This window comes from Brachycentrus maculatus, unplaced genomic scaffold (genome assembly GCF_059751285.1).
Source record: "Brachycentrus maculatus isolate JH-2025_06_01 unplaced genomic scaffold, ASM5975128v1 h1tg000105l, whole genome shotgun sequence".
In the NCBI taxonomy this organism is placed as follows: domain Eukaryota; kingdom Metazoa; phylum Arthropoda; class Insecta; order Trichoptera; family Brachycentridae; genus Brachycentrus; species Brachycentrus maculatus.
In genome coordinates, this window is record NW_028280859.1 from 1,201,315 (window position 1) to 1,226,823 (window position 25,509).

At 33.9% G+C, this 25,509-nt stretch overlaps 3 protein-coding genes and 1 long non-coding RNA gene across 9 annotated transcripts in view; 2 read left to right on the forward strand and 2 right to left on the reverse strand.

Moving 5' to 3' along the window:
- Csk (C-terminal Src kinase) overlaps positions 1–6,366 on the forward strand; it is a 96,943-nt gene extending 90,577 nt beyond the window's left edge. For all 6 annotated transcript variants that reach the window (XM_088258935.1, XM_088258937.1, XM_088258936.1 and 3 more), the window contains 2 exons: positions 618–704; positions 1,068–6,366. In XM_088258935.1, the coding sequence (XP_088115061.1) occupies positions 618–704; positions 1,068–1,250 (270 nt within the window). In that variant the 3' untranslated portion in view covers positions 1,251–6,366. The remainder of the gene's footprint in view (positions 1–617; positions 705–1,067) is intronic.
- Positions 6,367–7,079: 713 nt separating this feature from the next.
- LOC148310122 (uncharacterized) lies at positions 7,080–15,111 on the reverse strand. The gene is made up of 5 exons (XR_015837429.1): positions 14,881–15,111; positions 14,749–14,787; positions 13,712–13,937; positions 12,617–12,725; positions 7,080–11,492 (listed from the first exon to the last, which is right to left on the reverse strand). It is a non-coding gene; the product is annotated as an uncharacterized LOC148310122 (long non-coding RNA).
- Positions 15,112–16,349: 1,238 nt separating this feature from the next.
- On the reverse strand, positions 16,350–21,008 carry abo (de-etiolated protein 1 abo). The gene is made up of 5 exons (XM_088258993.1): positions 20,336–21,008; positions 19,812–19,940; positions 18,330–18,523; positions 17,135–18,034; positions 16,350–16,695 (listed from the first exon to the last, which is right to left on the reverse strand). The coding sequence occupies exons 1-5, from the start codon at positions 20,657–20,659 to the stop codon at positions 16,503–16,505; spliced, it is 1,740 nt and encodes a 579-aa protein (XP_088115119.1). The 5' UTR covers positions 20,660–21,008; the 3' UTR covers positions 16,350–16,502.
- A 33-nt stretch (positions 21,009–21,041) lies between these two features.
- On the forward strand, positions 21,042–23,247 carry LOC148310124 (RNA-binding protein 45). The gene has a single exon (XM_088258994.1). It carries the CDS (start codon positions 21,362–21,364, stop codon positions 22,820–22,822), a length of 1,461 nt encoding a protein of 486 aa, XP_088115120.1. The 5' UTR covers positions 21,042–21,361; the 3' UTR covers positions 22,823–23,247.
- Positions 23,248–25,509: the final 2,262 nt, after the last annotated feature.

The window sequence follows — 25,509 nt, forward strand, 5'->3', positions numbered from 1 at the left end:
CTTTTAAGCGTTTCCCGCTCTCTACCAATAGTATGTAAAAGACGATTTTAAGCATTTCCCATAAATATTGCGTTAACATATATGTAGTTATTTTTTTTATCCAGTTCAATTCAGTGCCCAAAATCGACATGTATTATAGTAAAAGATACAGTAAGTTTCCAATAGTGAAAAAGTAAAATGAATGTAATTAAGTGTAATAAAATTAAAATAGTAAACAGATTATTCAACTGTCTATCCTCAGTAATACCTCAATGGGAATATGGAAGTCTGGATACTTACATTTCTTACAATCTGTATTGGCTGTCACATATAACTTTTGAAGAATGACGTGAATGTATGGATGTATGGATGAGATGTGATGTGAATGTGATGTGTATGTAAAATTAACTAAAGCTTAGTTGAAATTGGACAAAAAAATTGGTGGATTCTGAATTATGATCCGAAAAATTAACGAGAAATGTGAACAGAATATTTTTCACTCAGATTGATTAATTACGCAATGCATATTGTAAGGCTTGTAAAATTAATATAAATTTATGTTACGAAAATTAAGTTAATAAAAACTTACGAGTCGTTGATAAAATTTTTTAATTATAAACTTGTATTATTTTTTACAGAAATTCTCAAACAAATCAGATATGTGGAGTTTTGGAATTTTGCTCTGGGAAATATATTCCTTTGGAAGAGTACCCTACCCGAGAATTGTGAGTACTTTTTTACTTTTTTTTAATGCATATTGTCAGTTAACACATTTGGGGTGGGTGTATTTTACACCTGCGGACAGCTGGCAATGGGATTTGATAATTTTGTACATACAGTTAAGACCTTAACAAAGAGATTGGTACATAATCTTATAAAAACATTAAATATGTAATTCCTTATTTTCTGACTTTGAAATGAGGCCAGCGCAGAAGGTAAAAATACCCTTACCATCCTTAAGCATCAATCGACCGAACGGGTAGAAATATCTTTCCCATCCAAAGTGTGTTAATTGTTGATAATTGTTGATACAGATAGTAAAGATTTGGAATTCTAGCGCAGTTTTGTGACATAATTTGTATTTGCAGCCTCTGGCGGATGTGGTAAAACACGTGGAGAAGGGGTACAAGATGGAGGCCCCCGAGGGCTGCCCCCCGGAGCTGTACGAGCTCATGCGCCAGGCCTGGGACCTCAACCCCGACACGCGCCCTACCTTCGCGCACGCCAAAGCCAAGCTGGCTCAGCTCAAGGCGGCCACGCCGGCGCAGTGAATCATTGAACTCTTTTTCCGTATTAATCTCGCAAACCGATGAATAAATAAAGAAGAGAATGGCTTCATTTCGGTTTGATAATGCCACTTTGGTACTGTTTGATAATATTGAAGATCTAATTTATTGTTTCGGCATTCGTTTTGTGGTAAGACACGATTAAATTATAAGTAAAACACTTATTTTTTTATCACATGAGTATTATATTGTTACGACTAGTTTCAGAAGCTACAGATGCTTCCATTTACGAGTTTTAATATAAACTGAGTTTATATTCAAACCCGGGGATTGAAGTATCTTTAGCTTCCGAAATTAGTAATAATATATTATTCAAATGGTAAAAAACAAGCGTTTTATTTTATAGTTTAAAGATCTAAACCAAATGTAACATTCTAATATATACCAAAACTATTCGCAAATCATTTTCAAATACATATTATTTTAATATTTGAAGAAAATGCTTTTTTTCAACAAAAAAATCTCACTTTAAATGTATATGTCTGATGAGAATGATTTTAAAAGCATTGTTTTATTTTAAAATGTTCAATAATTTAATGATTTGCCATTCAAATTGATTACAAATGATCTTGACAGATCTTGATGTTTATGCTCTGGAAACTAGTGTCATCAAACCATTCAAAACTATTCTCTCTAAAAACACACTCTCTCCTAATGACAATAGCTTTACTCCCTTTACTTTGTGTATTGCTAACTTTTTTACACCAACATCATGGCATCGCAGATACAATAAACAGACCATCAGTATGTTGTAAATATAAAACAAATGATATTTTAATTCAAATTTAAAAAGGTTTCTTTTGATCGATTCAGACTGTGGAAAATCAAATCGTAGATTGATAAAGTAGTTAATATTTAAAACACTAACTTTGTCATTTTCCATATTATAGCTTACAAAATAACTTTGTTATAAAATCACCAAACTTACAAAACATAATAGCTTAATTATAATGTCGACTGGTTATGAAGCAATACAGCTTCTTCCCGAGACTGATTGTAATTAAGTTATAATAAGATGTATAGTGAATATAAAACAAGGTTATTTTGCAAGTTATTTATTATTACTTATGTTTATGATTGGGCAGTACCTATACCAAATAATATTACATACATTTTTTTATAAAACCGGTCTGGTATACGTTTTTGGATTCTCGGGTTATTTATTCATTGATTTTTTAATATGCTAGAATAAATGTAAAATAAAGATTGCATCCATTATTATATGGAGATTTAGGAAAAGACGTGTGAAATTGATTAGTAAATTATCTGTTTGATTGGAAATCGTTTGAAATTAATTAAATGTGTTCAAGTTCATAAATAAAATTTGTTAAAGTGAAATGAAGTAAGTTGCTGATTTGTTGCATGAACTCGGAGCGGGGGACAAACTTCCGAGTGCCGCTTTTGTAAAATATTTTCCTTCCAATGTATCGAGTGATGGTTTTATTATACTTAGAATTAATATAAGCGGGTTGTGATTTGGTCGCCTATCGATAGCAGCTGATAGGCATTTGTATGTGAATGTTTTGTGTCTTGTATTATTATTGAAGTGTACAATTTTCAGCCGACAAATCATTATTGTGATTTCACACAATTATGAACGTGCTTTGCGTGAGTTCGATTGTGATGCCTTATCGATTTGTTAAAGGAAACACCCGTGGGTCATAGTTGTGTATTTTGTATCGCAACTATGGTGCAAAATTTATAAAGAAATTTCGAATATATAAAATATACACAGATTAACAAAAGCCAATATCAAATCAATTTCTGATCTTTTTGCTTGTAAAACATATTATCAAAGTACCAAAATCTAAAATAATGCCATTCATTCTAAAGAATAGCGATAATAAAGAATAATGAATGGTCCGCAATAGTTGTGTGAAATTACGGCAGTTGAAATAATGGTTTACTTGATATTTTTTTTATAAACTGTTACCGGTTACTTGTTATGGTTTTACATAATAATAATTATATATATAATAATGCGAGTGCAAGTTTATACAATAATCTATGAAAGACTCTGAACATTTCAATTTGATGGAGAAAATGTTAATTTTCTTCACTTAATTGTTCAGAGTCTATAAAATTCTTCCATTATCAATAATATGATATAATTTTAAGGGAACCCGTTCAAAATGCTAAAACTTAACAAAACATAACTCCAGTTGTTTTATTGCCCATTCTACATAACAATAGTGGGTTTGTTCAATTTTATGATAGGTTTTGAACTGCGCCCGAAGTTTTTATAGTCAACCTAATATTTAAATTACTTTAAGCCTTAAATTTAAATTTTGATATCACCTACTGGAGAATTGTTTTATCGCAGAATTTGATCATTTACTAACAGCATTTTACGTTTTTATAATTTACATGAAATAATATTTTTAATAATATTTCTCATGAAATGATCGCATTAATAAATTTATCATATTACAGGTCAAATCTCTTTGTAGCGAATACCGAAGTAACGAAATTTCCAGTATAACGAATCTGCAATTCGTCCCCGGTAAACTTCCATATAAAATGTACTGCACCAAAATTCAATGTAGCGAAGCCGATCTCAGAATAACGAACTTTTTTTTTCAAAATTTTAAAATTATGTTACCATTTTACATAAAATTTCTCCGAATTCAGTTTGTTTTTGGCACTCGGTGACTAAACACGTGTTCAAAAGTGACCGCTGGTGAGCGTAACACGTGTCGTAAACGTGATAAATCTCCAAGTTTTTGTTTTTGTTCGTACGTACCTACTTACCTACTGCTGTATTAATCCTTTGTGTTCCGGCGATTCTTAAACTTTTCAAAAACAATACGTCATTTATTTTTGTGTTAATTCAAAATGGACAAAAAACGAAGGCAATTCACGTTAAAAGAGAAATTAAGTATTTTGGAAGAAATCGACTCTGGGAAGAAAAAGAATGAGGTTGCCAAAGCACATGGAATAGCACCTTCTACTCTTTCAACCTTTTTAAAAGATCGAAAAAAGATAGAAGACCAGATTAAAGAAGTTTCAATGGGACCACAGAGAAAGAAGATTAGAGGTGCATTGAATGATAATGTGGATAAGGCCACATTCACATGGCTTCAAAATGTGAGGTCTCAAAATCTTCCCGTGAATGGACCATTGATTAGAAAAAAGGCATTGGAGTTTGCCAATATGATGAATGTTCAATCGTTCCAGGCAAGTGTCGGATGGCTCAACAGGTTTCGAGAACGGTATGGAATTTTATCTAAAGCTATTTGTGGAGAATCTAACAGTGTCCCACAAGAACGTGTTGCGGAATGGCGTGAAGGCGAAATAAAAAAAATAATTGCGGAATATGACAGAAGTAACATTTTCAATGCTGATGAAACTGGCATATTTTACCAATTGCTTCCTCACCGTACTTTAACATTCAAAGGAGATCCATGCAAGGGGGGCAAAAAATCAAAGGTTCGATTAACCGCATTATTTTGCTGCAATGCTTCAGGTACGGAAAAGTTGAAACCGTTAATAATAGGAAAATATGCAAACCCTCGATGTTTTAAAAACGTGCAATCACTTCCTTGCGATTACCGGGCAAACCAACGTGCCTGGATGACGCAGCATATTTTTAACGAATGGCTGATAAATCTTGACAGAAAAATGAATTACGAAAGAAGAAAAATCCTTTTGTTAATCGACAATTGTTCGGCCCATACGTTAACCTGTCAACTAAAACACGTACGAGTAGAATTTTTTCCTCCCAACTGCACAGCATTATTGCAACCGCTGGATTTGGGCATCATACGCGCCGTAAAGGTGCATTACAGGGGTCATTTATTAAACAAAATCCTAGCGAACATGCATTCTGAAGAAGTAAAAAAAATCGACGTGAAAGAAGCCTGCGATATGATTTGTGCTGCATGGTGGTCTGTAAAGGAGTCCACAATTTACAAATGTTGGGACAAATCGTCAGTGATTGAAGGTACCTATGTGGATACTATCGACGAATCACTGGAGATTGAAAATGAAGCAGAAGAAATTTATAGATCGGTAGTTCCTGTCTCTGCTGGTGTCTGCTTCCAAGATTATATCGAAGTAGATAAAAATGTGGTTGTTGCAGGCGAGCTGACGGAAAAGCAAATCGTTGAAAACGTACAGAACATTGAAAACGAATCTTCAGCGAATGAAGATGAGAATGAGAATGAAGCTATAATTGTTCCGCTTGAAGCGAAGGTTTCCTTAGTGGAAGCATTAAATGGACTGAAGAATGTTCGGGGTTACTTAAGCAGCTGCAGAAACGTGCCCGAAGATGTTTTCAAAAACATTTGTAACATTGAGAAGTCCATTTTTCAAGCCGCCAAAGAAAATTCTGTCCAAAAGAAAATTTCCGATTTTTTTATCAAAAAATAAAAACCTATTTGAACTTGGTTTTTAATTCACCTTTTTTTACTTGCTTATAAATGTCTTTTTTTGCAATAAAGTCTCACAGTTTGAAAATCATGGTTTCATTTCACTCGTGTCCTGTACTAGGTAGGTATCTATATTCTATTGATCACTGACCGGAAGATCGGGTGTAGTGTAACAGTAATTTAACTTGGGTGGGTATAATATGGCGATAAAATAAATTAAAAATGTGTCATATCCTTTACATCCAGTGTAACGAATTTTCAGTATAGCGAATTTATTTTTTGGTCCCGTGAAGTTCGTTATACCGAGATTTGACCTGTATAAAGATTACTTCAAAAGTATTGAATAAAATAAAACATTATGGTAAAATATGCATTTTGTAGTTTTACAACAGTGTATAAAGTACAATCGACGAATGTTTGTAAAAAACTAGGTTTGTGTGTCTCCTGAACAAAGTGGTTTGCATATTAGGTTGACGTTTGAAATTGTTAAGTATTGTATTATATTTTTTTACTTTAAAAAATCCGTACTAAAAGAACATTGTATTATTGTAAGATGTATATTTAATTTAAAATTCGTTTGCACAAATATATGTATTATTTTTTATACGGAATATGCCATTTTTCTGCATACTGACTTCATAATTTTAAATTGAACAGAAAAACCTCATATAAATTTATAACTAATTAATACGTAATTTAGATGAATGTAATGTAAAAATAAATATTGCCAATATATGTGAATAAATTAAAAAAAATACAATTACTTCCAAGGCTTACGAGATACTATTTAGCGAAATTAAATACTATATCTTGTTTCACAAATCTAGAGAAAAAAAATACAAAGCATACAGAAATATAATACTTAAGTGATCGGTGGTTATGATAAATTTAGAAGTTTATATAAATTACTATAATATTTATTTTACTTAGGATATGTTTATGAATGTTAGCAAAATTTAGATTACAGTTATGCCAATTTAAAATGAGCGGTCGAATTACTTAAATGTAACTGTGTAATTATTATTCTTCTAAATGATATTGGTTCAAACGGAATAGGCAAAACTAAGTGTAGAAAAAAATTAAATGTAGTTGGAATATTGAACCCAATATCTTATGAAGTTTTTGAATTAGCGAAAAAAATCATGTGAATTTATAAAATTAAAATGTATTTTGGATGTTAATTAATTTTTATTGGTGACTACTTGTTTTTCGTACAGTATAACAATATTAAGAATACTTTTTAGGATGTTTATATTTTGATATTCATTTAAAAACTGGAGCCTGTAACTGATTTTTGCCTTTCTATCTTCAATATGTGCAATGCTATGCATGTTTATAAAAAATAGTTTAAAATTGAATAGTTTCTGGATTTTGTTATCTTAATTTTAACACCAAACAATATTGAATACATGTAGTCAAAGCAAATACAATATGCATTTTACAAAGACTCCCAATTTGAGAAAATGTAACATTTTTGTCAAAAATTAACAAGTTTTTAATGCTATTTTCGGTAAACAAACTCTTATTGGTCCAAAATAGCCACAGCATGTGAAATTAACTTAACTTAGGCATTTAACATCAAGTGCAGTGTTCTATGAATAAGAAATCCATAAATTAAAGCATTTTCTTTTTTTTTTAAGAATTTGGCCAATTTTACCGTATGTGTTTGAAATACAGTATCTACTCAATGAATTAGGGCCACGCAGAATTTCGCGCAGTTTCTCAATTCAAACAGGAATAACTCAGAGAAAACCTTGAATAAAACAACATTGAATTTTATTTACACATGAACACTTTATTACGCTTAAATTATGCATAAATTTTTATATAAATATAGTTAGTATTTAGTATTTCCACCTTTGGAAGAAATAACTGCCTCAATTCTTTTTGGCATACTTAAAATGCACTGTTTTATCATGTTTTTTATTTCTTCGTCTTCTGACCAATTTTTTTGAATATTTTTTTTTAGACAGTCTACTGTCGGATTTGGAAATGAGTATACCTTATTTTTAACATGCTCCATACGTTTTCTATAGGGTTAAGGTCCGGAGAATTTCCAGGCCAGGGGAGCAAAGGCAGATTTTTGTTAGACAAAAATTTTATTATTGATTTAGCCCGGTGGCAAGGTGCCCCATCCTGCATGAAGGTGTATGGACCTTCTGTTGGGTCGAGTGTATGGTAGAAGGGCAATAAAATTCGTTCGAGGACCTGCTTATAGGAATTTTGGTTCATTGTTCCTTCCACGAAAAACAACGGCCCAGGTAAATTGTTAATAATACATGACCATATCATTGTTGCAGGGGGGTGTTTGATAACTTTTACCACACAGGCCTCATTGTAACGTTCCATTGGTGTTCTCCTGACGAATCGACGGCTCTCTGTCACGGCTTCTAACCGGCACTCATCACTAAAGATGACCTGAAAAATAATGAAAATTTAAGTTTAATTCAAATATAAGCTTATTTACTAAAATGATATGTTGAAAATTCAATTTAAATAAATACCTTTTTCCAATCATCTACCGAGTAATTTCGATGTAGCCTGGCTCATTTTAATCGATCCGCTTTCATTCGTGGTGTCAATTTTGGTACTTTTACAGGGCGCCTGCATTTCAGATTTACTTCGTAAAGACGTCGCCTCAGTGTTGATACCGATATATTTATACCCTCTTCTTCCAATTTTATTTTTAATGTTTTTGCTGATGCACTACGGTTTTCTAAGGCACTTTGAACGATTTTTCGATCAGTCCTCGGTGTTGTTTTTCTAATCCTACGACAGTTCTTTCGCCGATTGCTGGTGGCGGGTGGCTGATTTTTTATTGATTTTGAAATTCTGTCCACTGTTTGACGAGAAACGTTTTCTTTTTTTGAAATTTCTCTATTAGATAGTATTCCTAATTTCAGTAGCACTATAACACTAGACTTTTTTTCCTCAGAAATGTCTTTACTTTTTCCCATTTTGTCCTTTTCAAAAAAAACTCTTGTGTTTACAACAAAATTTTTTACTTTATGAACAAAAATTAAAAATCAAGTTTTTTTCACAAGACACGATAACTATATAACCTCTCTGAACAAAACAACAACCAGAACTCAAGAAACATCACTAATAAATGAGATAGGACTATTTTTTGAACTATCAACTATCTGTCTACCTGTGCTAATTAGAGACCTTTCTCAGAAAAAGGGTATGAAATTTTGTAAAGGCTTAAATAATCCAGGTGTATTTTACATATTATTGAAGGTAATATACATGATATTAGATGTCAATAGAAAACTTAAAGTATTTATGTAAAATAAATATAATAATCCAAAAGATTTCAGAGTATTCAAAAAAATAATGGGTGGCCCTAATTCATTGAGTAGATACTGTAGGTATTTTTACTTGCACATAACTTCATGTTGATATATATCTGCGATGATAGTAAATGCAGTTTTTAAATAAACACATAGTTTAATCATATGTGCCGCTGCTATTTCCGAAGTTCTTGAATGGTAAATGAGGAAATTATTATTTTTTGAGCATGTAATGATGTCACACCTGATGATAAATGGAATTTATTTACAGACTTCGATAAGAATAGTACCGATTGTTTTGTAATTTTTATATATTTTTTTTGCCAATCCGTGATGACAACCTATTGTTGTTCCAATTGACTAAATTCCAGATCAACTATTATGTGTATAGGTCTCCATATAAATAAGTAAAGTTTTATTTTCATTAAGGCTGCATCTTATACTAGTCTGAAGCTCGTGAAAGTATGGTCGTGTACATTTTTATAATGATTAATTATAAATTGTAATGTTTATAAAGTAGGATAGGACATTACTTTGTAACCGATGTATATATTCACCTAATTGTCTCGAGTATTGTAATATGTAACCGCTTGATCCGCACCATATTTCCAGATTCCACTTTATACTTGTCTCTACGCTACTCGGTGTCGCCAAACGGCCTTAATATAAGCCATCCTACGTTTTTCCAATGTACGAGGGCTTTACTTGAATTAGGCTCATGGTAAAAGAGGTTCCCATATTCTGCGTTGTTCCTAACTACTACGAGTATTAATAGAGCTCAGATTGTGTCGGGGCTACATTCACAAGGAGTTGTTTTGCCATATGCAGTTCCAAACAACATTTTACACGGTTCTTCGTTTAATTGAGTCATTTTTTTAACACTTCTTCTTGTAACTATAATACTTAACCCAATGATAAACATTGTATCGATGCAGTGCTATCGTCATTGTTTATTACACAAAGGCAAGATGATCTGTTTTGTGCCTCAGGTATCAGTCCAGGGTGATATTAAATAAATATTATACGTAGTTAAAAATCACTAATATATTCATTTTGACACCCTGTGAATCAAACTCTGAACGTCCAACCAAACTACAATAAATTGCGGAGACAGATTGAAACTTGGGTACTCATTTCAAATTCACTCATTTAAAGTAATACAGGCACTGTATACAAATACTGGATATGCACCTTTAAGGGTCAAATATGTGTAAATTTATACAATTCACTTGTCATAAGTCTGGAGACTACATTTTTGCCATAAAAGTCAGCAATTTGACAGTCAAAGTATAATTTAGACCAAAAGGTCTGAATTGTACTTTGTGTTTCATAATAAAAGATAGTCGTGTGTCTAGCTGACACGCAATTACAACTACTAGGGTACAACCCTACCACATGAAGTGTGTAGACACCCGATATTCACTTGTGTGTACAGGTGGTAAATGTGTAAATAAGTGCGTAATACACTAACCAGGATTTATTTATATAAACACTTATACTCTATTTGATTTCATATAAATGAGGTACAAGTTATACATCTCCGTGTGAATGTAACCCCGCCCCGCCAACCCGCTGCGGTCACTATAGACTTAACAAGGTGCTATTTCAGCAATGTATTGCAGCCTCCGTAAATATCTTTTTCACCTCTTTTATATGAGTACATGGGTAAATCTCTCTAACTTATCGTGCATGTGAGTGTGTTTGTGTAAATTTACTAAAATTTGCAATATTAGCGTTAAGTGTTGTTTTGTTTTGATATGTTTTAATTATTGATTTCAGTCTGTTGAGGGAATTACTTTGTTAATTGTGAAAAATAAAAAAATAATTGTTTATTATAAAAATCTCATTTTGTAAAATTAACTGATTTTAATGTAAATGTGTGTGTACATAATCATTTTTTTTGTAGTTTAAAAAAATATATTTAATCTGATAATAAATACACATTTTGAAAAAATGCATTTTTATTTAAACATACCATAAAATATATTACAAACAAGATTATTTAACTGATATGAAAAAGATAGACAGTACATATTATTTTTTTACATAAAATATGGACAAATTTATTGCAGTTATTGGAAAATAACAAACTCGGTTTATTAATCCTCGCATTGACAATTAAGGCAAGTACATTCCGCATCTGCTTTTACCTGAGTACTCTTTTCTGCTTTCTTTATTGTTCCCCCTTTAGACCCATTAGACTTACTCTCTTCTTCTATTCCTTGTTTTCCTGATTCAATTTTACGGGACTTGGATTCCTCTGGATGTAATTTCCCCGATAAATCGTTGAAAAGCGTAACAATATCGCTGAAAATAACTTTATAATTATTTTTGTCTTTATTTTGATCTGGAAGTTGAGTGTCTTGAGGGAAAGGTGTAGGGTTTGGTACGGCAGTCTGTGTCACGTGAGGAGGATCCACCTGCATTTCTTCTAAATGTCCCCATTGCTTATTGAATTTATATGTTTGATTTATATTTGTCGGCTGATTAAACCACGGGGAAGTTTCTAGAGTCGGACAAAAATAATGTAAATCTGTCGTCGATGTCGCTGCGTCATTATGAAACTAAAACAAAAAGTAATTGTTGGTTAATTTATATACAAACTAATATAATTTTTTTGTCTGCCTGTGTGGGGTAATGGTTAGCGTGTTTAGCTACCGTGCTGGATGTCCCGGTTCGATTCCCAGGGGGGGGAGGGGTGAAAACAAATATTAGTAGGATCACACCATAATATTTATTTAATATTACCCCGGACTGGTCCCTGAAGCGCAAGATTGATCACCTTGCCTTCATGCAAGAACATTGCGTCAATTCGGTGCAGTGCCCTATGCATCGTTGGGTGCGGATAAGGGTAAGAAGAAGTTTTTTTATACTAAAAGTTATTAGAAACTTTGAATTTGAATACGATTGATTTTGCTAAGAAGTTTCTTAAAAAAATGTGTATTTTAGTATTCTCTTATTACTCATACTAATTTAGAAGTTGGAAAAAAATACTGAAGAATTAGCAATAATAATTATTAATGCTTCTGGAATTTTAAAGTATGAAAATATACTTTAAGTTTATATAGCAAATGTAAAATGAATGCTATTCAGATAAAAAAAAATATGCTGGAGTTTTGCAAAAAAAAAATCACTTTACAAAAATAATTGCTTAAAAAATAACAGTTTCGAACCGTGTAACTGTTTCATACGGCAATGCAATTGTTTGATTAAAATAATTTGAAAAGAACAGTTTCTAAAAAATATGATTTCTTTGCAAAAGTAATAAAAAAAAATTGTGAAATAAACTTTTGATTGTAACAGTTGTATATTTTTTACAAATTTTAATATCTACCCTTCTACATAAAATAATAACCCTTTTTGCAGAGTATTAAGGGTTAAAGTCCGCTTGGATTTTTGAATTTACAGTTGCAGCTGCTGCAAAGAAAGGTTGCTCTCCACGGATACCGCTAGTTGATACATGAGAGTTTCTCAGTTAACCTTTACGGAAGTATGGAGGTAAATGAACGTCGGTGCAAATTTTCCTCAAAGGATTATCGACGTTAATGAACGACGAAGTCTGTCTGTCAGTTGATATTATATAACTCATAAAGCCATGACATCTGTGGATATTTGTATGTAATTTTGTCCCCAGAGAAAGTTGGACATCAATTATTGTACTCCCTTTAATTGATGAAAACTTTTATACCATTAATTGATATGGTGGTAAGTTCCGAATAACTTGTCCTTGAAGTTGATTTTCCAACATTTTAATTTCCAATTGCTTTAAAGCGATCTTCTGTTGTATATTTAACTCACTAAAACATAAAATTTTTATACAAAACAGCTTACATCTTAGTTTTATTAAGTTTAATTGGCTTAAATTTAAGCAATATGATAGTACATTGCACATGACTAGTGCAAGTACGGGTATGTTACACGAATGCCGGAGTCATTGCTGCTATTTTTCTTTCCTATAAAGTAGTTATATCTTTATCCTACTTTATTTACGTCATCTATATCACATCCAATATATTCTACTCCTATATCCATGAATTTGGAATACAGGACTGATCACTCTGCCTTCATATCAACATAACTGTGTGTGTATATGATGCGGTGCCCTATACCAGTGCTCCGCAACCTTTTTCCATCTACGACAAAAATTCTTCCTAGAATTCCGCGGCACACCAAAAGTTAAAAAATATAGACCATTGAAAAATTATTTTGTTATAATAATCATTCTTTACTACATTTGGAAAAATAGACAAAATTATCAAAATTAATTTGTTATTGTGGATTAAATATATGATAAATAATTATAAAATGTCAAATACATTAATTTGACGGCGGCACACTTGTATCCGGCTCGCGACACACCAGCGTACCATGGCACACTGGTTGCGGAGCACTGCCCTATACGGTACCACTTGGGTGTGGATAGAGGACAGAAGAAACATTTTGTTAATACATGGCTAGCAAATAACCATCAGTTATAGCACGGCTGTCCAAACTCAAAACACAGTAAGGGACATTTTTTTTGTAGTACGTTTTTTTTGCATTTTTGGACTAAGTAAATTCAACTTAGTCCAAAAATGCAAAAAAACGTTCTATAAATAAAATGTCCTTTACTGTGTTTTAAGTTTGGACAGCCGAGCAGTCTTCACATATTAATTAAGATAATGTGTGACGATTTGACTAAATCTATCGAATAAAAAAATACAGATTCATATTTAATTATTTTTTTCCTACCTTATTTTAACTTCTAATTTTAATATTAGTGTGATATTAAAATAAAACTTACGGTACTGTGTGATCATGACATGGAAGATTTGTATGAACATTATTTACTAGGGCAGGATTAAAAATTGCGTGTGGCAAGTTTTTTGGAATAAAATGGAACCTGACGCTTCCATCAGGATATTCTATAGGTACGACTTGACCATCAGCGTACGAGAAAGTATTGTTCTCCCAAGGATTATGTACCAACATTGGTATTTGTTGCGAAATAAATTGATTTTTCATACAACCTGTAAGATCAACAAATTATGTTTATTAAATGTAAATTTGGATGATATTACATGGACTTTGGAGTTCTTTATCAAAAAAACTATCACTATACCCAATTTTAGACCATTTATTTATTAATTAACATGTTTGGCTACCATTCAAAATATCCCAGAGTCAGTACTTGATGGATACGATTTACAATCAGTACTCCATGATGACAATTTGTTTATTTTCATTAGCATTTATTTTGCTCAGTAGGAATATTGGATCAAAATTACTCTACATACAAAAAGATTTGTAAGATCTTTATAAAAAACAAAAAGTTTTTCCATTTGCTTTATTTGCAAAATTCACCAAAGGAAATAAAGTATTTGTTAGAAATATATATCACTAACCATATACGTGGTTTTGAAAAGTTGGTAACAACGCAGTTAAAACCAGAGTGTAAACATTTTCCTTTCCCAATATGAAGTAGGTATTATGCAAAGGTAGTATGTAAGTAGGGTAAGTAAACTCCGCGGTAATAGTGATGGGTAAAGTAACAACGGTTCAAAGTTTTGATAGATAATTTATATAGTGCCAGTTTCGTAAAATACTATCTCCAGGGCACTCTTTATCTCTTAATCCTTAATATATATTGGATTTTAACCAAAATCGTACCTCGTAAGTTTTTTTTAATGAATTTATTTGTTAATTATATTCACACCCAATTATACTGATAAATATTTCAGTATAGTGAATAAAATTAAGATGAAACAAAGGAATTTATTCAAAAGACAACTACCGCTCTTTCAATTTTTATTATCTATTGTTAATAATTTGATACGATACCTGGTTGAATAGGCAATGATTGATTCCAATAAGATGACACTATAATTAAATAAACATTGTGATTAATTGCTAAATATATGATACATTCTATGAAACAAAGGTTAACTTGAATAAAAAATAGAAGGTACTAACTTTTTAAATAAATTATCTACAATTTAAATGTTTCAAAAATCAAAATATTTTGAACATAACTTGAAGAGCAATGATATTTAAAAAAACTAAAATTTGAAAAATTAATTTCTTTGTTATAAATCTTTAAACAACTCCCCCAACATCCTCATTAAAATAAATTTATCCATCAGCCATTGCCTCGAAAGACAGCTTTTAAACAAAACCCAATTGACATCTTTTTATATTTTACCTTTTTTAAATGTTTTCCAGTGTTTTCTTATAATTATTTTGAGGAAAATAAAAAAATAATAAAAAAGGTACCTATCTAGTACCTACTTCATTATGAATATATATAGATAAGTACTTGTCCTATTTGAACTACACTATTTATTTTTTTGTAATTCTAAGCAAAAAAATTTAGGTATAAAATGTAGGAATATTTTAGAAGTACAAATATAATCCGTTGAACGTAGTAGTTTAATATTTTTTATTTTGTTGCTGTCTGTGTGCATTATATATCTCGTATAACTTTTTTCTTGTCATGAATTTGCGTGCATCATATTTTAAGAGTTTATATAAATACACACACACACACACATATATATATATATATATATATATATATATATATATATATATATATATAAATATATATATATATATAAATATATATATATATATATATATATATATATATATATATATATATATATATATATATATATATATATATATATATATATATATATATATATATATTTTATTTTTTTATTTTTTATATATGCTTTCTTGTTATTTCAATTACGTGAAGGTAAGGTGAGTATTTATTTAACATGCCCACAACCCATTGCAATAGGTAAAATAAATAAAAATAGCACTTTGTAATAATTTTATTTTACAAAACTATATACATGTCTTCATTACCTAAAATATCACAATACAAATAGTTGTTCATTGTTTATTGTCAACTTGTAAGTTGGCTCTTCAACTAGCATACTTAATATTGAAATATGTATATATTCACAATTGCCTTTAAAATTTGACCTTGTAATAAAAAGTGTATACAAAAAACAGATAAGGTCAATTCTCACCCCCTGTAACCTACTCTCCTTGTTTAAGCAAGAAAAGCACTGGTACAATTTTATAATTCGGAAATAATTTGTTTCGTTTCATTTACAGTATTATCAGGTAAAAGATTTATCATGTCAAAGAAAATTAATTTTGCATTATATGGCAGATTTATATCCTTATAATTTTTTACTAATGATGCTAATTTAAAAGATGGACAGTTGTAAAAACAAAACTGGTCTGATGGTCTGTTTGCTTCGAAACCGACTTTAAGTTATGATATATATATATATATATATATATATATATATATATATATATATATATATATATATATATATATATATAGTGATTTTATAACAAAGTTATTTTGTATGTTATAAATGGAAAATCACAATTCAATGCTCCAAATATAGATAACATTTTTTATTTTCTTCAAATAGTTTCGGAAGACGTGCTTTGCATCGAGATCATTGTGATAAAGATAATTTAGGCCAAGTAGTAGTAGGAAGTAATCATTGAATATTGACATGTCAAATATTGAAAATCACAGGTATTGGTTTAAGAAAGATTTATCAGCTGTAGACAGTATTTCTGATGTGGAAATTTACAATGTACTCTGAGTTTGTTCTTTGCACGCTAATTGCAAATGGATCCGTCGGATGAAAGGTGAATGCTACGAGCCTTCTAGCTGTCGCAGGAGCCGATTGCCCCAGAACTCCGGCATATATCCTAAATTTCAGCAAACCAGAATCTCGAGCGTAAAATCTGTAAACAATAATAATGGTATCTCATCGTTATCAATAAGGAAAAGTATTTATTAACTGTTATCTAAACACATTCAAAGTGCATATAAATAACACTTAATAAAGTGTATACAATGAAGCGCTAAACACGTGAGGGTGCTAATAGTATCTCCAAAAAAATCATATTAGGTTCACTTTCAACAATCTACTTATTTAATTATCATTAATATATATATTTGTGATATATAATTCTCTGAGTTTATTTATTTTATGACAGCTGTTACGCCTTGCGAAGTCATTGTGAAACTGCCACGTTCAACGATGCCCTCGCAGCTCTTACAAAAATAAATAAATTGAGTAGAATCATAAATTGTGATTCGCTTTTAATACCCAAATATGCTATATTATATTTGAACATGGAAGTTTTTCTTATGTAAAAGTGAAATAAATTGAAAGTGTACCTGATTGGGTACTCTCCATAAGCCTTAGGCCTCTCCATGAGCGAGACCCACTTGTCATCGTAGCTAAAGAGCGATAGGTCCAAATACGGAGAGCTACTGTAGGATTGCGCGCTGATGGGAAGCTGGGCGAGAATTCTTTTGGTCGCTTCCGTCTTTCCACCGTAGATGGCTCTTACTATTGTCTGTTTAAATCTCTGTTGATTCAGCTTCGCGTATAAGTTATTGGAAGGAGAACAAGTGAACTGAGATTCGGAGTACAACCTCGCATTGCGAAAAGAATCGCAAAAATTCTCAAACAGTTGCAGAAGGCTCTCTGATGTGTTTTCATATACTTCCAAAATCTTACTTTCGCTCATGTTGTAGATCACGAAGAAAGAAGACTGACTGTTCGGTTCTGACGCTCGTAGAGTGACGACATCTTCACTCGCGTACTTTATAAGCAAGTGGTCTTCATCCAACAGTTGCATTTTCCACATCCTCAAAAATCTAAATGTGTCAAAATATTTATAAAACTTTCTCAACTCCAGCGGGTCACCCGTTGTGTCGCTGATATTCTTGGCTCGTTTGTATAGGAACACTAAAAGTCTGTGTTTTAAGGAATTTATGGATATATCTAGAAACGGCCTCATATTCACCGGAGGAGTTATGATAGATGTCAAGTACGCATCGTCTTCGTGACAGAATCGCCCAATCTTACGCACTTCCAACAACATCCCGTCCAGTATTTGATATATGTGTATCGTTTGATGTTGGACAGAAAGCACCGCTAACATGTCTTTGTACAGATAAATTCCCTGGTTGTGTGAGAGGTATATTTTATCAACTTTAAAATTAACAGTATCGCAAAGTTTTCCTTTCACTAAGTCTACTAAATGTAAAGAATAGTCTTCCAGTACTGATCTGCAATAATTTCACAAAAATTAGGAAAAAAAAATAACAATAATGTAAGTTCGTGTTGAATGTTGAGAATCTATAAGCGATTTATCAGAAAAAGAATTTGGTTTTAACTATTTTTGTGCGATACACACAAATGCTACACAACATGATTTTGCAGTTTTTGAATTACATCACAGCATCAGACGATTTAAGAAAAACTCGCTTTTTAAGTAACGAAAAGATGCTATAGCAAATGTAACTGAAACCGCATTAATTAAATGAATAAATACTCGGTTATCTAGTATATAAGACGAATCACCTCATTGTTGGAGTAACTGCTTCATTGTTACTATGGATCTGGTAGAAGTGGGGTCGTAGATCATCAGGAATCTGAGCGGCAGAGCCGACTATGACATATCTCCCATCATCCGTAAACAAACTGCACTCTCTATTGAGCTGATCGACTCTCAGGTTATTGGGACGGAATTGGCAGACAGTTACTACAAATTTAGACTGAAAGACAAAATACAGAGAAAATTGTTTTAGTATACTCACAACAGAGCCAAAAATATTGCCAAAAAAAGCAATGTCAAAAGTTATTATATAAATAAAGTTAATTTTAATGATAATTTACTACTTATTTAAGGTTTTATGCCTGAAGTGTTAAGGTTTGTTTGTGATAATTGAGGAGACTATCAATATTTTGCCTAATATGTGAATATTAACAAAAATGTATAATGACCTGAATTAATAGAAACAAATAACTTAAGATCTAAAAATAACAAGTTTTTAAGGTAAAAGGGGAAATACCTTTTTAAAAATTATTGTTTGGATTTTATGGCATAAGTCTATTTTATTTTATCTTCATATCCAGACAAAATGTACAGTGGCGGGCTTATTGGTAAGAAGACAATCATCCAACCGACCAAAAGTTGACTTTAAAAAATATAAAATCAGAAACAGAATCCTAAAGTTTGAGATATATTTAGCAGCTCCAAAGTGCCGCGTGTATATCTGTGAAGCTATAAATACTATTATCCAAACTTTTTAATTGCAGACTTGAACCATATATGTAAGTGTAAAAGAGAGACTTGACGGATTTCTCAGTTGCACTTTTGTGTGGTCCGTATGTGTGAGTGAGAACTTCCTTCACTTTTTCAAATCAAATGAAATAAATTTACTCAATAATTAACATATACACGACAAACTGACATTTAAGGCATACATATTAAAAACATAAATTACAAAGTTGTAGAAGAATCCTGCTTCGCAATACCCCCTCAGGCACAACAAACAATGATATTGTTCAGCATAGCGGTAGCACTTCCTACAGGTATAACCATCGGCAGGCTGGTCTTGTATATAGGGATGGGAAACAATCTATGCCGACGCTGTCTTAGGTAACTATCGGGAACATACAGACCAATGCTCCGGATCGTGTTGGGTTGTGGTCCCGTGGTTAGTGTCTCAGACTCTCGAGTTAGAGTTTCTCGGTTCGAACCCACTCTACCACAATTTGATACGTATTTCTAATAAATGAGCCGCTTAGGCTCACAGAAATAGTATGAAATTGAAGTATTTTTGTAAAGAACAAAAACAGAATTATTTCTTTCTTTAAAAAAAAAAAATAATAATAATTTCAGGATTATCGATCACACCGCACAACAAAAGATAAAAATGGGTAATTTATACTTTTATGGCTTGAATTCACAATTTGATAAGTCTGGATAATAGAAGTATAGTTGAATATGGCCACCATTAACATAATAAGAGGAAAATAAATAATTAAAAATAATATTACCCTAAAAAATCGATTGAATATATTAGTTCGAATGTGTTGGTTCCTTCCTTCTGGTTCATTATGAACTAAATCTGAAGGAAAACCCTTCACTAGATCTCCGGCGGCTCCCGCTCCCAGGTAACTGTAAACCTACACAAGTAACACAGAATAAGAAAAACAAATACACATATGGATATCTCAACGAAGAAGAATAAGGAAGTCATAGGCTAGTTTAGATAAATGTGCGGCAAAACGATGTATGATAGATGTTCGAATGGTGAAATAAGGAAAAAATACAAGGCTAAGATAAGCATTATCGATAAAATTAAGAAAGGTGGAATGTATGAGTGAGGAAAGAACAGTAAAACAAATTTATGAGGCGAATGTAGTTGGAAAAAGAAGCAGAGGAAGATCGAGGAAAACTTGGCACAATCAGGTGCGTAAATGTTTGAAAGCGGCCGGGTCAGGAGTTTAAATAATCGGCGGGTATGTATGAGGAGATGCATGAATGTGGAAGAGGCGAAAATGTTTGTTTTTTAAATTACCTCCAATGATGATTGATCCGCAGAAAAGGCGATGAAATGTTTGCCATCAGGACTAAATTTACGTAAAAAACAAGGTGGTTTTTCCACATTTACAATAGTAAAGTTAGGAAAGACATTTTGATAGAATTCTCTAGCTATATGAAAGTGTGACCCCGGCTTTCTGGCTCCTAGAGTCTCACGATTTATGAGTCGAATAACAATGTTTTGAGGCTTAATTTTTCTTGGTTTAATTCGGTCATTACAAAAGTAATCGGTAGAGGTTCCAATATGTTGCGTAAAGTCTTCATTTTCACACTTAAAATCAGGCTGAGGTATTTTGTTCATGATTCAGCGAATGTACAGACTTTCCCTTTAAAACGCATTAACATATTACGCACTTTGCACAAGCTATTATTGTTCGCGTTGACAGAATATTGACAGTTCGCCTCAAATGTCAAACGAAAGCCGCGAAAGCCATAGAATGTATATGCTGCCATGCCATATGAAATAATGTATATTTTCCGAACAAGTAGGCACCTAAAAGGAAAACACAATTCACGTTGGCGCCGAAAAATAGTAACCCGCGCAAAAAAGTGTTTCACAGTGGATGACCGTAGAAACAGGCAGTATTTCTGAATATTTTTTTTTGCGCGGATTCTCTCGACATGCAACTGTATCGGCGCTCACAAGCGACATTAGATAACTTTTTTAAATTTGACTTGGTCAATTTTGGTTTTCTATGGAAAACATGTCGCCGTGCGTGTTGTGTTTTTACTGTCGTTGGCTCTAATGGTTTCGCATATTTTTGTATTATTTTGAATTTATTTTACTGAAATGTTAGTTTGAACCTACACATACCTTTTTAATTCAAATGTATATTTTGGCGTATTATTTTCTGCGTCGCGTGAGTATTAAAATTATTCCTACAAGAGTTCCAGTATGTGAGAGTGAATACGCGAAGTGATCAAAAGTGAAAGTGAATATTTCAAAACCGCTCGCATCCATCGAAGCACTCGTCGAAAAAAGACCGAAATATCACGGCGCGCGATGGGCGAGAGAAGATTCGGCCGAGGTCCGCACGACCACGAGACTTCGGAGGAGTATCCTCCGTTTTCCCGACTCTTCGTTTTGTGTGACAAATCTCATTCGGAAAATGACTTTCGGGATAAATTCTCCAAGTTCGGGACCATCGAGGACATGCGCTTCGTCAAGGATCGAGCCACCGGGGAGTACAAGGGGGTCGTGTACGTCAAGTATTCCAAGACTTCCGAGGCGGCGAACGCTCTGGAGAAGATGAACGGCAAGACCGTCGGGAACGTGTCCCGACCCATCAAGGTGAAGGTGGCGTCCAGCCGGCAGGAGGGGCCCGTGCGGGAGGACAACGAGGAGAAGTACGTGCGGCTGTTCGTCATCATCCCGCGCACCATGACGGACTCCGAGCTGCGCGACGAGTTCGCCAACTACGGTAAGGTGGAGTACGCCACCGTCGTCAAGGACAAGGAGACGCGGGAGAGCAAGGGCTACGGCTACGTCAAGTTCAGGCACTTCTCCGAGGCGGCCAACGCTTTCGAGAACGCCGACAAGAAGTACAAGGCCATCTTCGCGGAGCCCAAACGGTACAAGAACGAGTCCGGCATCGAGCCGTACTTCTCGCAGGCCCCGCCCCCCCTCGGCCCCGCCATGCCGCACCCCGGCTCCGGGGGCGACGGGTACATCGCGCTGGCGGTCACCTGCAGCCCCGTGTGCCACCAGGAGCAGATCCGCAAGCTGTTCAACATCATCCCCGGCCTGGACTACTTCCACCTGAAGCCGGACCCGCGGCGCCACGCGTCCACGGCGCAGGCCGTGTACACCAACCACCAGTCGGCCAAGTACGCGCGCGACAAGCTGCACGGCTTCGAGTACCCGCCGGGCTGCAAGCTAGTGGTAAAGCCGTGCTTCAACGCCTACTCGCTGGGCGACCAGTCGCCAGAGTTCGGGCTGCGCAAGGCCTTCCCGGGCGAGAAGGGCGCAGAGCTGGCGCAGCTGGCCGAGACCATCGCGCAGGCCACCTCGCTCATCCAGGCGGCCGCGGCGGGCACGCTGGGCCACAAGGCGTTCGAGGACTCCTTCTGCAGCGTGAAGCTGCCCGCCTGCCGCCCGCTGGCCAGCGTGGACGCGCCCGTGGCGCAGCGCTGCTTCATCGTGTGCCAGCCGCGCCCGCCGCCTGCGGCCGTGCTGCGCGACGCCTTCTGTCGCTTCGGCAACCTCATCGACGTGTACACGCTGCCCAACAAGAGCGTGGGCTACGCCAAGTACGCGGCGGCCGAGTCGGCGCTGGAGGCGCGCCGCGTGCTGCACGGCGCCGAACTGTGCGGCGTGCGCATCAAGGTGCTGGAGGCCGAGGAGCCGCGCTACTCCTCGCCGGCGCCGCCCGCGCCCGACGCCCACAACGCGCACGACTCGCCGCAGACCGCCAATGACGACGAGCGGGACGACCGCCGCAAGCGCTTGAAGATGGAGTCTTAAGTGCTTCGTAGAGTGGTTCCCGCCGAACACTATCAATGTGAAGTGAACAACTCCCGTCACTGTGATTACTGATTACCGACTCCTCTGTGCATACTTTAGTGTGTCAAAACTGCGCACCGGGTGTAGACGTATTAGTATCATCGAATCAAGCTCATCCCATGGAACTCCTTTACTTCTTATATGTGATCCATATATGTACTTGTATATATAAACATCTCCGTTTTGTACCTAAACTTTTAATATCTTTATAAAAGTGTCTTTAAAGATCACAATTGTTCTCAATATTCATTAAAAATATGAATACGTATGATCAATTTTTATGTTCCATATAGAAATAAGAATAGATCTTTTACAATCCTTATTAAGTTTATATAAAAATCTTCTAGTATCACATTTAGGTTTGTTCACATCTTATATGTAGAAAATCCAGTTCTATCACCTTAGAATGAGAGTTAAAAATATAATAAATTTATATTAAAATTAAAATAGTAACATTCTGTTACAGAATGTGTCTTAACAATTATTCTACTTCCACTTTAAATAGTTTTCACAAGAACTATTCACAGTAAGGATTGGTGATGTAACGTAATAACAAAAGAAGAAGAAAAAAACGCTCCTATTTTCATAGATCTGTCCATAAAAAAGTCTAAAAATGTGTTTTTACTATTATTTCTTGTTTGAACATATAATTTGAACATAACATTTGGCCTTACATTCACATATTTTGAAGAATGCAAACTTAAAAAATAATAATGTATATTCTTTTAAGGAATGGAAAAAGCTATACTTAAATATACGATCCTTATTTTTTATCTACTTAAAAATAAGGCTCTACTATAGATACATAAAAGTCATTGAAAAATAATGCCAACATTAAAAAAATTATAACATCGAAACCCTTTATGTTAAACAGGTAACGCTAGCTGGTGAACATAAGTTTTGTATTGGAGGTGGCGTGACCTTGATATGCGCACGCGAAGTACGTGGTGCACTGAACACAGGCTTTCCCAACAGCTGAATTGGTAAAGGAGCCCCCAATGCCTGGCCTTAAAGGCCCCTTGGATTTCTTTTTCTGGGGGTACATTAAAAACTTTGTACGCAGAAAAGATTCAGGGTTAGGATCACTTGCGGGAGTGAATTTATGCTGCTTTCTTTACAGTTACTCCTGAAATGATTGCACGTACGTGGCAATAAATTGAATACAGTCTACATGGGCAAAGCGACGAACGGTGCACACGTCGATTTATAAAAAACTTTTTCCGCACATTTTAAGACCAAAAAAATTTAATTTTAATATTTTTTTTAAAGCAGCTATTTTAAATGTTGGCATTATTTTTCGATGACCCTGTATTAACGATTCACTGCCACCATATCTATGTCAAAAGACATAATATAATTCATGTTATCAATGTATTTATTTCTGCCTTTGGCAACTATCATGTACTATTTGTGAAATTAAAATAAAATGGCTTTTCACCAATATAAGAAAGCCAATGAGACAACTGAAAGGAAAGGGGTGCCTAACCTTCTCTATTCCAAAATTTATATCGTAATGAATAAAGTAGTAAAAAAGCAATATTATTACTATTTAAAATGCCAGAAGGAGTCATAAAACTGACAGCTGTTTTTGATTGGGAGTACCTTCCCCATCGAACTTTTAAAGCCGGTGGTACTCTCACATAATGTTTGTCTAGTTGAATTGTGTAAACAAATTGTGTGTGAAAAATATATAATATTTAAAATTTATTCGGCCACAATACAAATTTGTGATTGAAATGAACACTATTTTTAATATTTATATACATAATGTAATAATCTACAAGCAATAAAATTTTTATATATTAGGGCTTTAGGTGCCCAAAAAAATATTACTCGAATAACGAATAGAAAAATTATTTCCTCGTGCCGCTTTTTATGCATTAAAATAAAAATATATTCTTAAGATGATAAAATATAATATACAAAATTTACACGGGATGCGGGTTCATTCCTTATGTGTGCTAAAAGCAATAAATTCGGATAGATTTAAAAGAAAAGTGAATTTTGTCATAAATTGTGTTGAATCAGAGTTATTTAGGGTTTTAAGAAATCACTGCCTTATGAAATTTAAGGGAGAATTAAGAGACGAGTCGCTCAAGACCCGAAACGTACAATAATATTTGAAATCACAGCTATACTCGAGTCATAGTGTGTAATATGCACAGTTCGTAAGAAATATGTAACGCCTTCTATACATCGGATTCTAACCAACTGAAGCTTGATGCTCTTGTAACAGCAACGCACATACTGTGCTCCACTCAGTTCGATGTCAGAGCAGACTAAAGCGAATCCCTCTAGTTACATGCGTGGGGTGCATTAATGTATCCACTAGTTGCAATCACCGAGCGCTACTTGTCTCTGGCTTGAGGTTGCATTTGTACAAATTTTACTTAGTTTAGTTTACTATTAAGCATGCGATACATTTAATCTCTTACCTATGTCTCAGGTTCAGCATGGTTAAGACGTTTTCGCATACTAGCTAATATTCTAAACCACCCGTCGTTGTTCTATTTTAAGAATTTTTACTGCGAGCCATTATGAACTGATTTTTTTATGTATGTATTTAGTTGTTGTAACTTATATTCCGTAATAAATACATGCCAATCAATTATTTATAAATAAATAAGGACTGACGATTAAAAAAAAGG

Coding starts and splice junctions, on each gene's coding strand:
- abo (XM_088258993.1), bottom strand. CDS start 20,659: ATGAACAAAATACCTCAGCCTGATTTTAAGTGTGAAAATGAAGACTTT. Junction 19,941..20,335: donor CGGATCAATCATCATTGGAG/GTAATTTAAAAA, acceptor TTACTTGTGTAG/GTTTACAGTTACCTGGGAGC. Junction 18,524..19,811: donor TATTCAATCGATTTTTTAGG/GTAATATTATTT, acceptor TTTGTCTTTCAG/TCTAAATTTGTAGTAACTGT.
- LOC148310124 (XM_088258994.1), top strand. CDS start 21,362: ATGGGCGAGAGAAGATTCGGCCGAGGTCCGCACGACCACGAGACTTCG.